Raw genomic sequence first — 15,971 nt, 5'->3', positions numbered from 1 at the left:
AGGGATAGAAAAGCTTTCATTATAGAAGCAGCACTCATATTTTTCCACTTGGGCCAAATTGCATTTATAATTGAAAATCACTGGGGTCCTAAACCACCTTTCTGGATTTCAACATTGATAGCCATAAGTGGAAAATTGCTTCACATTCTCTTTCATGGCTTCCTACTTTTTATTAACTCTACTATTCATTTTGTCATTTGAACTCAAGAGACCATGAAGGACCTAGAGGTAAATGCTGTGAAGGAAAAAGAATATTAATCTGGGTACCTACTTTGTCACTAGTTAGCAGGGTCACCTAAACCAAGGCTATTTGACCTCTTTGGATATCAGTTTCCTTACCTATAAAATATCATTTCTATAAAATAACATTTCTAAATTCAATGTCCTGCTGTTTATGTTTCTATAATGAAGAAGAATAAATAGTTGTACATCATTACGGTTGACAAAATCTTAATTTGAGAGGAGCCAAAGTTGTGAGATACAATATGATGGAAAGTGTGAAGCATTTGGAATCAGAAGAATTTGAGTTCAAATCTGTACTCTGGTATTTATTAGCTATGTGACAGATAAGTCAGTTGATGAGTCTTTCCAAACCCTCATTTTCTTATCTGAAAAATATGTGTGGTCATACTTGTCTTTCCACCTATCTCACAAGGTTTCTACAACAAAAGTAGTTTATTAACCTTAAATTGCTATGCAAATTAAGCTATTGATATTATTTATCAAAATGGGAATTGTATTGTCATTCCCTGAATGGATTTGCAGGAAGTCATATTAGAAAAATCACCATGAAACAGAGCACCTAGCGGGAAAGGAAATAGAACTTGGACAAGCAGGGAGTGAATTGGTGAGAGGAAGGAAATATGGAGGAGAGGCAATGCATTCCAGAGATAAATCTCTTTGCCTGCTCCCCAGTGCTGTAGAGGATCAGGGCTGTCTGCTGATTTTTATCTTGATTTCCGTGGTGATTATGAGTTTAGTCATTTAGTCATTACAAGTCCAAGACTCCTCCATCAATGGTCTGTTTCAATTCTATTCTATGAACTTCCTATTATGAGTACGGCAGATAGAGTAATGAATAGAGTTCTGTAATCAGAATCAGGAAAATCTGACTTCAAATTCAACTTCTAACACTTAAAAGCTATGTGTAACTCATTAACCTCATACCCCAACCATCTCCCTAGGATTTGCCTAAGAAGTCAAAGACGAGTTATAAGCTGCATCCATAGAAGGAATTTCCAAATAAAGAACCTTCCACGATGATATAATCATGTATAGGCACGGTGTTGTGCTAAAGCACTAGGAATACATGAAGATGACTAGCTAGCAAAAGTTTGTCAGATAAGTCATAATTCCTGCAGATTCAATCAATCTCTGAGTATAAGTCCACAATGTGTTTGTCATTAGAAGCTTGTCCAACTTGAAATCAGAGTTCATTAGCAGAAGGCTGAATTACTTTTAATTGCAACAAAACATCTAGGCAATACTTATACTCTACATTGTTTCTTTATCCCACTAATAATTGGGGAGATCAGAATTTTTTTAACTATAGGCAATCAATGGAACCATTTAAACAGTCCTTTTTAACATTATTTGGAAAAATAAATTTATTTTTTAATTTATTTTTTATTAAAGATATTATTTGAGTTTTACAATTCCCCCCCAACCTTACTTCCCCACCCCACCCCGGAAAGCATGTTTCCATGTTGTACCTTGATCCAAATTGGGTGTGATGAGAGAGAAATCATATCCTTAAAAGAAGAGACAAGAAGTCTAAGAGGTAACAAGATCAGACAATAAGATATCTGGGTTTTTTTCTAAATTAAAGGGAATAGTCCTTGAACTTTGTTCAACCTCCATGGCTCTTTATCTGGATACAGATGGCACTCTCCTTTGTAGACAGCCCAAAATTGTCCCGGATTGTTGCACTGATGGAATGAGCGAGTCCTTCAAGGTTGAACATCACCCTCATGTTGCTATTAGGGTGTATAGTGTTTTTCTGGTTCTGCTCATCTCACTCAGCATCAGTTCATGCAAATCCCTCCATGCTTCCCTGAAATCCCATCCCTCCTGGTTTCTAATAGAACAATAGTGTTCCTAAATAGTCCTTTTTTGTAGTTCAGTCATTTCAGTTGTTTGATTCTCTGTGACATCATTTTGAAGTTTTCATGGTGGTTTGTCATTTCCTTTTCCAGCTTATTTAACAGATGAGGAAACTGAGGCAAACAGGGTGAAGTGATTAGGATACAACTAGTAAGAGTCTGAGGCCAGATTTGCACTCAGAAAGATGTGTCTTCCTTATTCCAAGTCTAGTACTCAATCCACTGCTCCTGGGGAATCCTTTCATTTTTCTCTAAATGATTCTTTGACTAATTAAAAAAGGGAGACCAGGAAAGGCTTACCTGTAGAAGAGGTAGTCCTTGAACAGTGCTTTCTGGAAAACTAATGATTTTTGGAGAAGGAAATGATAACATCAGGGACATGGAAGTGATGTATAGGAAACAGCTACTCTACCATTATTTCCAGATTGAAGAGGACCAGAGAGGGAATAGTGTAAAGATCATTCTAGAGATTTGGGTTAGAGGTCAATTGGAAAGGAATCTAAATGTCAAACCAACAACAAGTTTGCATTTTATCCTAGAAATAAAATAATAAGCCAGTCCTGTTCTTTGAGGAAGGAAGTGATGTGATAACACACTTAAGCTTAAGAAACATTTTTAGCAACTGTGCAGAGAAGTATCATACAAAAAACTGAAATAGATTAAGATGTCATTGGGAAATATTTATTTTTATTATATAAATAATTTATTTATTTTTCAATTATACTACGTATTTTTCAATAGTAGTTTCTACCAATCATTTTTTGCAAGTTTTTGAATTTTACAATTTTCCCCCTCCCTCCCATCCCTCCCCTTTCCCCAAGAGAAGGCAATTTGATATAGTCTTAAATTTGTTTCCATGATATGCATATATCAAAATTGAATGTGTTGAGAGGAAAACATATCCTTAAGGAAGAAAGAAATATTAGAGCTAGTGAAATAATGTAATACATAAGACAACTTTTTAAAAATTTAAGATAATAATCTTTGTTCTTCATTTAAGCCCCATAGTTCCCTCTCTGGATACAGATGATGTTCTCTATCACAGATTCCCTAAAATTGTCCCTGATCATTGCACTGATGGAGTGAGCATGTCATTGGGAAATATTTAACAAAAATAAATAAAAATTCCATGCAAGATAGATAATATTAATTTGACTTTTTTTAAGTCAATATATAGGTACAGGGTTCCTTCTGACTTGCCCTTTCTACTGAGTTTGACACCCCGTTACAATGAATGAAACTGAAAGGAGAGAGGTTTGAGACTTGAGAGAAGTCAAACAGAAGCCATGGCAGGAATTGAAATCTTTAAAGATAGAAGAGGAAATGGGAATGGGGGATAAAGATATGGTAGTGGATAGAATGCTGAACTTGTCATCTGGAAGACATGAATTTGAACTGAGAGAGGCACTTAACCCTAACATCCTAAGGAGTAGAGGATTGGACTTGATGACCTCAAAGGCCTCTTCCAGGGGTAAATTTTTCATCCTGTATTATGTGAGAGATTTGGGAGAAGTACAATGCATAGGATATGACAAGGAAGGGATGGAAGAGAGCGAGACATTAACTGTGATTTTGAAGAGATCATTATGCTGAACTGAATAAAATTAAACTTTAATAGAGTTAAATGTAGTTTTTCACTTGGGTTCAAAAAACATCACCTTGACAAATAAAAGTTAAGTCATGCTAGACAGTGGCTTGTCTGAAAAAGTTACAGGCATTTTCAGAGATGGTAAATGAAATCTCAATCTGAGTCAGAGGTATGAAAGACAGCTAGGAAGCTAATAGAATTTCAGACAGCTTTAAGAAAGAGAGAGTCTAGGAGTTGAGCCTACTTCACTTTGCACTGGTTAGACCACTCTTAATGTATATGTTAAGTTCTTGGTACCACTTTCTACAAGGACACTGATAAACTGAAGACTCCCATAGAGGGCAGTCACATAGAGGGTTGTGGATTCATACTGTGAGGTTTGGTTGAAAGACCTGGACCATTAACTCTATTCTGCTTAGTCCCAGAGCTCAGAACTGAAACAATGGGCAAAAGTTGGTAAAAGGCTAATTTAGTTTTAATAAAAGGAATAATTTTCTAATCATTAATGCTCTCCAAAGCATTAATGCTCCATAGGCTTCCTTCACAGGGAGTAGAATACCCTCCCTGAAGGTCTTCTACCAAAAGAAGATAATTACTTTTTCAGTTTTGTTTTAGAAAAGGTTCATATTCATTTGTAGGCTAGTATGGGAATCTTTGAGGTCTTTCCTAATTCAGAGGTCCTTTAATTTCTGGCTTCATCAATAATGATTTCATGACTTTTACTACATTTAACATAACCTCAATCTGGGTGAGTTTATCTAAACAATGAGGGTATGGGTCTATATGATCTCTACAATCCCTTTTAGCTTTAACTATGATTCATCCCCAACCAATTCCAGGTGCCAGTTACCCACAGGGTCAGCCTTATGAGTCAGTTCTTGGGAAGTCTTCTCAAATGAATTCACATTTGTGCCTAAAGTTCCCTCATTAGATAGTCATTCCTTTGGATTAAGAATTCATGTTTTTAAAAAAACATAAATTCTCCTTTAGGACATCTTATCTTTATATGTGGCTAGAGAGGTAGCCTCAGGATCAGGAAGACCTGATTTCAAGTCCTGACTGATACATAGTGATTGCATTGCAAGTTGTTTCAAGTCATTTAATCTCTTATTGCCCCAGGAAACATTCTAAGATTATAAATTGTAGAGCAGGGAGTGATCTGCTTTGGGAGTTGTATTTTCCTCACTGGGAATTTCTTACAGCAAATCATAAATCCATTCCCTTAAAAAAAAAATCCATCCCTCACTAGACCTTACCATTCTTCCAAGCTTTTGCTCCTTTCCTCATCCAAATACCTAAAAAAGAACTGTCTATACTTGTTACTTCCAATTTCTCTCCTTTTATTCACTTTTCACCTTCATTGTAATCTGCCTCCCTACTTTATCATTCAACTGAAACTGCTATCTCCAGAATCACCAATAATCTCTTAATAGACAAATCTTAGGGCCCCTTTTCAGTGGATAGAACATTGGGTCTGGAGTCAGAAAGACCTGAATTCGAATCCAGCCTCAGACACTTACCTGGTATGTGACCCTGGGCAAATGACTTAACTCAGTTTATTACAGTTTCCTTTTCTGTAAAGTGAACTGAAGAAGGAAATGTCAAACTACTCCAGTATCTTTGTCAAGAAACTCCTCCAAAGGGGTGACAAAGAATTGAACATGACTGAAAATGACTAAACAACAATAATATGATCCTTTCTTCTTCTTCTTCAGCCTTCTTGATTGAGGCTTTCTACATCATATTGACACTGTTGACTACCTCTTCTTTCTCTGGGCTTTTCTCTAAAACTGAGCTCAGCACAATCTGTCTTAATAGTCTTTCTCAGTCTCCTTTGCTGGATCATAATGGACAAACCTCACTGTATCCTAAATCCTCCTCTCATTTTTCTCTCTATGCTTTCATCAGCTTCAGTGGATTCAATTGGTAGCTTGATGCAAATGACACTCAGGTCTGTAGGTTCCAGTCCCTTTTCCTCTCCTTAACTCCAGTCCAGCTTCTCCAATTACCATTTTGCCTAAAAGTCCCATAGTTTTCTCAACTCAGTATATCCAAAAAAGAACTCATTATCTTTTCCCCTAAATCCACCCTTCCTCTGAATTTCCTTATTTTTGTGAAAGGTACCACCATCCTTCCAATCAAGGTTCACAGTTTTGCTGGCATCTTCACCTCCTCACTCTCATTCAGAGCCCATATCCTGTCTGTAGTCAAATCTTGTCATTTCAACCTCCCCAGCATTTCACACTTCCATTCCGTTCTCTCTGATCATACATCTAGCACCCCGATTGAAGATCTCATTACCTCTACTTGTGTTATTAATCATTGCTTTAATCCTCTCCCTGCTCCAATTCAACCTCAACACAGCTGCCAAAGTGATTTTCCTAAAGGTCATTCCATGTCAGTCCCCCAGTTCAACAAATTGTGGTGGGTCTCTGTTGCTTATAGGCTCAAATATAAACTCCTCTTTTTACAACATGACCCTATCCTATCTTTTCAACCATATTACATGCTATGGCCTTTATGCTGCTCCTTATGCATGGTCTCATATCTGTCTCATATCTATAACTTTCTCTTGGCTATTTGCCTGTGAAACATGGTATACTGTCCCTCCTCATCTACCCACCTTGGAATTCCTATTTCCTGAAGACTTCTTCAAGAAGACATTTCCAAGTCTCCATGGCTGCTAGTGTCTTCCTTTCCAAGGTTACATTATATGTGTTCTTTATATATCTATCTCTATCTCTATCTCTGTATCTGTATCTGTATCTGTATCTGTATTTGTATCTGTATCTGTATCTATATCTATCTATTTCTATATCTACATCTACCTATACCTATACCTATACCTATACCTATACCTATGTCTATGTCTATCTATGTCTATGTCTATGTCTATGTCTATGTCTATGTCTATGTCTATATCTATATCTATATCTATACCTATATCTATATCTATATCTAGCTATATCTAGCTCTAGCTCTAGCTTTCTCTCTCTAAATATATATAGTCTCCTCCATTAAGATCTGAGCTCCTTTGCTTTATATCCTAGGTGCATAGATCAGAATCTGCAACATAGTAAGCTACTTATCCAATTCTTGTTAATTGATTGATCTACTAAGATATAAAAGGGTTGGGATATGAATTGATTGTTGAAGTATCTACACCTGTGAAATGACATATTTCTTTGGAGACAATGGAGTAGTGCCATATTTAGAGGAAATATATATATATATATATATAGCTGAAAGAAAGCCACATTTGAAATCAGAGGACCTGGATTTGAATTCTGACTTTATCATTGACTTTTATCAGACATTTATCAGTGACCCTGGGCAAATCACTTCCTCAGCCTCAGTTGCCACCTCTTTAAAATGAGAAGTTTAGAATAGATGACCCTTAAGATCCCTTTTCACTCTTAAGCTATGCTCCTATGATTGTGGTCAAGGTATTATTTTAATACAAACAGAAAGAGAAGTTAGAAAGTCATACCTGGAAGGTGGGACTTGGGTTGACAGTTGAAATATTAGTACTAGTTGAAAACCTTTATCTCTTCTTACTTTTCTTATTAGCTCAATACTTGAGAATCTGTGTCATTATTGAATTTTTAAACCAGGAAAAAAGGTACCATACTTGGTGTAAATATGAGAGACTGGGAAAAAAATCAGCTGTCTCAATGAAAGGAGAAAAATGAGCAAAATTCTAAGAGATGAGGGTTTGAATTCTGTTCCTTTTTCAGCTTCCTCTGCCGGAGTTTTGTAGTGGATGAACTGAACCGTGTTGCTGTATATGAACTCTTAGCAGATGCAAAGATCCAGCTGAAAGCACATTTGGCCCATTTTCTTCTGGTATGTGGTTGACATATTGGTACCCTGTTTCAAAAAGAGCACATTAAACAGTAAATAATAACTAAATTAGAGGCAACTTTGTGGTGAAGAGACAAAAGTCTGATGTCAAGGAGACCTGAGTTCAAATTTCACCTCAGATGGTGACTGGCTGCATTCATCAGGGCAAGCTGCTTAGCCTCTGTCTGTCTCAGTGCTCCCAGTTGTGAAATGGCTAATAATAGCATCTCTCTTCCAGGGTAATTGTTTGGGTAAATTGAGATAATCTTTGTAAAAGCACTTTTCAAACCTTAAAATGCCATATAAATGCTATCTTTTATTATTATTATTACTATTATTATTATTATTATTATTATTATTGTTTCAATGTTATATACCTCATGCAAAGATAATAATAATGATAATGATGATTAACATTTATATATTTATGTAAGGTTTACAAAGCATTTTATAAATATGATCTCATTTTATCCTCACTCCCATTGCAATTGGAATTTAGCAAAAAGATAAACTGAGGGGCGGCTAGGTGGCGCAGTGGATAAAGCACCAGCCCTGGAGTCAGGAGTACCTGGGTTCAAATCCGATCTCAGACACTTAATAATTACCTAGCTGTGTGGCCTTGGGCAAGCCTCTTAACCCCATTGTCTAGCAAAAAAAACCTAAAAAAAAATAAACTGAGGCAGCTCTCCATACTAGATAATATTTATTAGCAGAGGCTTGCTTTTTGTCAATAAATGGGCCAATGACTTGTCTCCATGAATGCCAAAGACCCCAAGCTAAAGGACAATTCCTCTTATATAGGTTTTAGGGAGGACAGAACAAAGGACAAAACAGGGTAGATGACATCATGGGATTGAGGGCAATATGTTTGGTCAGAGTTGAAGTGCACGGAACAATATGATTGATTGGAAGGTTGGTGATGGATGCTAGCAAGATTGCACTTCATCCCATCTTGTTCTTTCATTAGATTAGAAAGTGCTTTTTTGAGTAGGTGTGAGGTAGCAATCCAGACTTTTGGACAGCAAACCAGACGTCCTTGAAGAAGAACTTGGTGATGAAAAGATATCTGGATCTCTTTCCATTCAAACACATTTCCCAAGGTCAGCAAAATTCCTTGAAGCAAGAACAGAGACATTTTAAAACATTACAAGCCATCTGAACTCTGAACTAAGTTCAGAGACCAAAACAACCCCACATGATTTAAGCAGTTACAAGACAAAAATCAATTACTTGTAAACAGGATAAGCAAGCAGGATCAATCTTAATCTTATCATTACAACTCTTATCTATTATTAACCCCATTTTATGGATGAAAAACTGAGCACAGAGAGGTTAAGTGATTTGTCCAATGTCATATACATAAAACTAGTGAGTATCTTTAAGAAGCTTTGTTATAGATGGTATTGTTGGAGGGAGTTTCCATTCTAGGAATCCCCCACACTAATGAAATCATAGATCTCAAACAACAGCAACAACCAACTATGTACAATCAATGATAAACAGGGGAATTTGGCAGAATAATTGAACTCTTTATTTTTGGTATTATATTAAAAGGGAAAACATATGAATGTTGAAAGCAAAGAAATAATAAAGGTAGTAGAATAAGATGCTAAGAGTGTGAGGAGAGAGAGTGGTCAAGAACACTAAAATTATCTCAGGGAATAGGAGCATTGTCAAAGAACCAGAAATTTCTCTTTGAGTCATCATTTAAACATCCCCATTAAGAATTCTACCCATAATTGAATTGCCTGGCCGTAAGGTTCCAGAATGTTTGAGAATATTACAAAGCAAACAAACCAAAAAAACACCACAAAGAAGTATTCTCCTTCATTATTCTCTAAAAGAAGGGTGGGGAACTTTTTTTTCTGCCAAAGGTCATTTGGATATTTGTAAAGTCATTCACAAGCCATATGAAATTAACAACTTAAAACTTAGCCTGGTCTATTTGGTCAAACATTTAATAATTCACCCTAAAAAGCTCCTAGACTTATTGAATTTCAAATCCCCCCTTATAGTTGCCTTGGCAGTGACAGACCAAAAGATTCCACTGACTTTATACACCAGTGAGCTGAACCTTCCTACTCCTGCTCTGATGGTTCAGAAGCCCTGAGCTGATGAAAATTATTGACACTGTCTTCCTTGCAAGGTGAAGACAACTAGCTCTTTTCCTGAATTTTAATAAATTTATTTTAAGAAACTTTTTGTCTTATTTTGTAGTGAAAGAAATTATTAGTTTGTCATCAATAACTGATTATTAAATTAGGATGCAAACTTTTCTCCTTTTATCTACTCATTTAAGGCCCAACCCCAATAAAAAATGAGTCTCTAAAAGACATGACTGATTGATGAGATTACCCTCTCTTTCAGAGAACATACTCTGGGAACTTGAAGGGATCCCACCCACCTAGGAGATCTGACTTCTATTTACAGTGTAAACAGAGTTCAGTCTGGGCGAGTTTTTACCCCCAAATAAAAGAGGCCCTGTCCTTGTACCCCTCCTTTAGAATTTAGGGTATCCCAGTAAGGAGGAAATCCAAAGCGGTCTGGATAAAAGTGGATTCCCCTGTCCAGATTACTGAAGGCATTTGAGTCTCATAATCAAGTTCAGCAGGAGCTGAAAGCTTCTGCTTTAAATGTTCCCTAAGGTTTGTTTTTCACTTGTTAGATACATTCCCTTTCAGAAAATATTTAAGGTTTTCTGGCTCTCCCTGGTTTGGGCTTTGATTTTCTGAGAGACATCACAGACCATCAATTTATTGATTTTTTGCTAGCTTAATTAATAAATTGACTATTAATTGCCCAGAACCTCTGTCTCTAGAGCGTCAACACTGAAGTTAGGAGGACCTGAGTTCAAATTTGATCTCAATCACTTTTCCTAGCTGTGTGACTTTGGGCAAATCACTTAATCCTGATTGTCTTACATCCCAATTCATATCTGGCCACTGGACCCAGTCAGCCCCAGAGGAAAAAAATGAGGCTAGTGATTTAGCACAGCACTCTCTCACTGGACTTCAATTCACATGTATATCATGGAATCACCTCCCTGATGTCAGGGTCTTCTTTGAGTACAAAGGACAAATATCATTCATCCCATTGTAATACTAAAGAATCTATTTGTTTCTTTCAACATTCCCTATGATGTATACATTTATTGAACTTCCCAATAAATGAAGCTGACTGATTGAATTCTATTTTCCCATGATAGTTAAGTCAGAGAGGGAGTTCTTGATCATGAGGTGTAGCTTTAGAATAGTGGAAAGAATATTGGACCCAGCACTTAAATCCTGCTTCTGGAATCAGCCGTGGGACTCAAGGTAAACAATCAAGAAATTGGTGCATACTTATTAAGAACTTATTAAGTGCCAGATTCTAGAGACCCAAATACAAATCTCTTAATCTCTCTATTCCTCAGTTTCTTCATCCACAAAATGGGCATTATAATACTTGTGGTACCCATCTCCCAGGGTTGACTTGAAAATTCATTGAGATGACATATGTAACATGCTTTTCCAAACATTATTTCTATGTAACTGTTAGGCACTATTATTATCTGTCTTAATAGAATAGAGTAATAGAATAATCCAAACATTAGACTAAGCTTTGAAAGACCATATTATTTACATCTAAATTATTTGTATTGTAAGTCTGCTGTTGTTCAGTCTTTCAATTGTATCTGACCCCATTTGGGTTGGGTTTTTTTTGGTAAAGGTACTGGAATAGTTTCCAATTTCATTCTCCAGCTCATTTTTACAGATGAAAAAACTGAGATAAACAGGGTGAAGTGATTTGCTCAGGGTCACACAGCTTCCTGAAGCCAGATTTGAACTCAGAAAGACAGTCTTCCTGTCTCCAGGCTTAATACTCTATCCATATAACAACTTGGTTGCCCTTACATTGTAAGCATACCACCTTCATTTCAATGTAGTTATATTCAATGTAGCTATGATGTTTTAAGAATTTTTAATACAGCAAACAAAATAATAAGACCATTCTAAAATTCAAGGCTGTTGAATTTCTCTACCCTGACTCACTCAATTCACTCATCCTCTATTAATTGAACAATCCAGGGAACTGACTTCCTCATTTTTCTTACTGAGAAAAAGAACCAGTTTAAATCAGAGGCTTGGAACAGGATAATAAAGATTTTATTTTTTCTAATTCCTGGAGACTGGGATTTAACTGGCTAGGGAATTAACTTCCTCATTTTCCTACCAAGACAAAAGGACCATTTTAAATCAGAAGGTTCTCTAGTTAAATCACACATCATTTAGATCAAAAAGGTAAAAATTTTAGAGTTTATTTTTCCTACTTCCTGGAAACTGAGATCAACAATGTGTACTATTTAAGCATAATAGGTGACAATATCCGTTAGAACTTGATAGCAAATTCTTCATAACTTGAATAATCTGCCCTATGAAATATTATATATCTGTTTTTCACTATTTTTTTTGGAGATCACCAAGGAAGGTTAAAAACATCTTTGAAAAAGGACAAATTTTAAGTTTTATAAAATAGTTTAAATATGAATCTGCTGACAAGTTATTTTCTATCCTAAGATTACATTTTTCTCTTTGATGTAATTACCTGCAATTTGGGATTTTTTTCTTCAAGGGGTATCATTAAATTTCTTTTGGTTAGTTCCAGGATATTCACTTATTGATGTAATCAGTACTTGTAAGGAACTTGTTTGTGTTATTGGAAGCCCTGTAGTCAGGACATAGAACTGAGAGGATGGTCAAAGGTTGAGTGGGTTTCTATCAGTTGACCAGTGGCCTACTGATGAGTCTGAGTTGAAGTGGCTACTTGGGATCTAAGGACTAAAGTGGTTGTGAAAGCTGGGTGAGTTTTGCTAACTTACCAGCCAAGTGAGCAGCTACTTAGTGGAAGAGGGATAAGTGGTGTTGGAGACCCTATCAGAAAACAAATATTGGGATGCCAAAATGTTAGGAATTTACTTCCCACTTGTAAAGTGGGCTAGAATTTCAGAGACTCTTTCTAGTTCTAATTTTCTTTATTCTCCCATATTTAGTCATTCATCAAGTTTGTTTAATGTTCCCTCAACATGTTTGTGGTATTTATACCTGCCTCTCAATTCCTACTGCCACCAGCCTTCTCCAGGCTCTCAATCACCTCCTTGCTTAGATAATAGACTTTTACTTCATTGACTTTAATGTTTCACCTTCTAACCTACTCTGTATATCATATTGTTAAACTAATCTTCTAAAAAACATCATTTCCATCATGTTTTTCTAATGCTTCAAAACCTATAATAACAATTCTTTATTACTATTGAGACAAATAAGTGGCACAGTGAATAGAGCACTGGGTATGGAGAGAGGATGACCTCAGTTCAAATCTGACCTTAGATACTAACTAGCTCTGTGATCCTGGGTGAATATCATAACCCTGTCTACATCACTCTCTTCATCTACAAATCTAAAAAACAATCTGAAAAACATATTAAGCTGAAAAATAATCTGAAAACATATTAAGCTGAAACACCCCATACTCAGCAAATCGATAACTTTATCCAACCTTTCTCTATATCCCAGCATTTAGGATGGGGCCTAATGTTTATTGACTGACCTACCTTAGGTGACTGTGGTGGTTCTGTCATTTGTCAGATTTGTCCTACAACACCCCTCCTCCCATTTGGGGTTTTCTTGGCAAAGATACTGGAGTAGTTTATCATTTCTTTCTCCAGTTCATTTTACAGATGAGGAAACTGAGGCAAACAGGATTAAGTAACTTTCCCAAGATCATATAGTTTGTGACTAAAGCCAAATTTGAACTCAAGTCTTTCTGACCCCAGGCACAGCACTCTACTATGCCATCCAGCTACCTGAACTACTCTATACTGCCTATCCAAATAGGTTTTCTACTTCTTGTTTCCAATCTTAGGTAGGTCTCCTCACTTAATTAGGAATATGTTTTCATACCTAATCTCTCCCCTTGTGCAATACTCTTTTTCCTCCTTCTACCCTACTGTCAAGGCCTCATGAAACTCAGGACTCTGGTTCTTCATGATATATTCTTCTTAGGTCTCCAGCACTAAAAGCCTTAATAACCAGTGCCACAAAATTGAACACCTAATTAAACACAATGTATTATGTTACTCTCTTTTTACATAGTTTTTTTTATTCCTCCTCTTCCCCACAACTAGCTTGCTGAAAAGAATAACTGATTACTATTTTTGTGTCTCCCAGAGCACCCAGCATGGTGTGATAGAATAATAGAATCATCAATTTATAGATAGAAAAAACCTAAGAAGTAGCTTTGTCCAAACTCTTTATTTTATAGAAAAATCCAGAGAGATTAAGTGACTGAAGTTTCATAGGTGGTTCAATTAGGACTCAAAGGAAGGTCCTCAGATTCCCCTTCTAATACTTTCCCCACAATCCCATGATATTGTGTACCCTGGTCAAACTTAATTACTACTTGCTGATTGTTTGATAAGGATTTCTTTCATAAGAAAATTCTCATGAAATTATGAAAAAAATTCTTACATGTTTAACGCATTTATTACATTTTAAGGCATTGATTTTTGAACAGGTAGGATTTTTTTAGGGCCAAAACCCTATTTAGTTCTTTTGATACCAAACAATATATACTTTTTCCATTGTTCTCCAAGGGGAGTTCATTATCTTGGGGTTTTTTTAGGTTTTTTGCAAGGCAATGAGGTTAAGTGGCTTGCCCAAGGCCACACAACTAGGTAAATATTAAGTGTCTAAGACCCAATTTGCACTCAGGTACTCCTGACTCCAGGGCCAGTGCTCTATCCACTGCGCCACCTAGCGGCCCCAAGAGTTCATTGTTTTTCAAGGATAATTTCCATGTTAGGACTGTCATTAAGCCAAAGTTTTTGTTCCCAATAACAGTTGAATGGATCTTTCTAATTGGAGCAGCACTATTTGAAGCTCACCTCCTCCATTAAGAAAGAAAATTATCTTCTTGCAGATTCTATTTGAAATTTAATTTTAAAAACTTATCTCACAATGTTTGGAATTTAAGTTATAAAGAAATTATGTATAGATTTCTTTTTTCACTTCATGGGTGCACTGTCAGAGTGCACTTGTCAGAGAGTACCTGACAATACATTCTTTTTAGCCATGGGCTAAAGGTAAGGTTTTATTTTATCATTCTTTTCCATCACTGTTTTTTGTTTTGACTAATATTGACTTACTGAGGTAGTTTGGTGATGCAAGAGACAGAATGCTGGACTTGGAGTCAGGAAGACTCAAAAAACAACAGGATTTTATAACTACCCCCCAGAAAGTAATTAGCTGTATGATTCAGGGCATGCCATTGAATCTCTTTTAAGTCCCAGTTTCCTCATCCACAATCCCAGTTTCCGCATCCATAAAATGGAGATAATAGTAGTATCTACCTCCCAGGGTTGTTGTAAGGATCAAATAAGAAAACATGTAAAATGCTTTGCAAACCTTAAAACACTATATATAAATATTATCTAATTAGTTATGCTATTATTATTAATTTTTGTTGTTATTGTTGTAAGTCATGTCCAGCTTTCCTTGATCCCATTTGAGTTGTTGTTTTTTTGCAGAGGTACTGTAGTGGTTTGACATTTCCCTCTCCAGTTCATTTTACAGATGAGAAAACTCAGGCAAACAGAATTAATTGACTTGCCCCAGAATTTCACAACTAAGTGTCTGGGATTGGATTTGAATTCAGGAAAATAAGTGTTCCTGACTCTATCCACTGCACCACCTAGCTGCCCCCATTGTTATTATCACTAATCTTTTATTAATGAAGACAATTCATATTTTTTAAATGTGAGTCACATAGACAAATTTCTCTTCTGTGAAGTACTCTATTTCCTTTTGGAAGACTATGCTGGATTGGGAGAATTGTGTTTTATTGATTTAAATATATAAAAGAAGAATGTAAACTTGAGAGCAGAGACCATTCCACAGCTGTCTCTGTATCCAAAGTATCTAACTCAGTACCTGTCACAAATTAGACACAAACTTGATACTGATCACTTAGATTAATCTTCAACCCTATTCACCCACCTTCTGATTAATCCATCCAATAAACATTTATCAAATGCCCATTATGTGCCATAATAACTGGGGATACAATTAAAAAAAAAAGCCCCTGTTTTCAATCTAATGGGGCGAGACAACACACAAAGGGAGAGAAGAAGGAAGACAGAGATAGGACTTGCTCTAAGAGATTGAAATCAAGAAGAGCAGAAAGTTTAGAGTGAAATGACCCAGGAGAATCCAGTATCTGTCCTCTAAAGGAAGACATTGGGAAAAGTTTGGAACTCCACCCCCCTGTCCTCCAATCAGATAGAGAGGAGACTGAGGGAGATGGAGTCAGTCAGAGCTTGAGTTAGTGGCATGGTGGTGAGATTGGAAGTGATGAACATGTCCTGGGTGGGGCAACTTCTTTTGTGGAGTTGAATCTAGGAA

General features: G+C 36.3%; 1 protein-coding gene across 1 annotated transcript in view; it reads left to right on the top strand.

Moving 5' to 3' along the window:
- Positions 1–15,971, top strand: part of LAMA3 (laminin subunit alpha 3) — a 231,751-nt gene that overhangs the window by 98,735 nt on the left and 117,045 nt on the right. Inside the window, exon 26 of the mRNA XM_074200327.1 lies at positions 7,428–7,536. Coding sequence (XP_074056428.1) covers positions 7,428–7,536 — 109 coding nt within the window. The remainder of the gene's footprint in view (positions 1–7,427; positions 7,537–15,971) is intronic.

The sequence above is a fragment of the Macrotis lagotis genome, chromosome X, assembly GCF_037893015.1.
Source record: "Macrotis lagotis isolate mMagLag1 chromosome X, bilby.v1.9.chrom.fasta, whole genome shotgun sequence".
Lineage (NCBI taxonomy): Eukaryota > Metazoa > Chordata > Mammalia > Peramelemorphia > Peramelidae > Macrotis > Macrotis lagotis.
The sequence above is the reverse complement of the archived record's forward strand: the minus strand, read 5'-3'. Positions and strand labels throughout refer to the sequence as shown.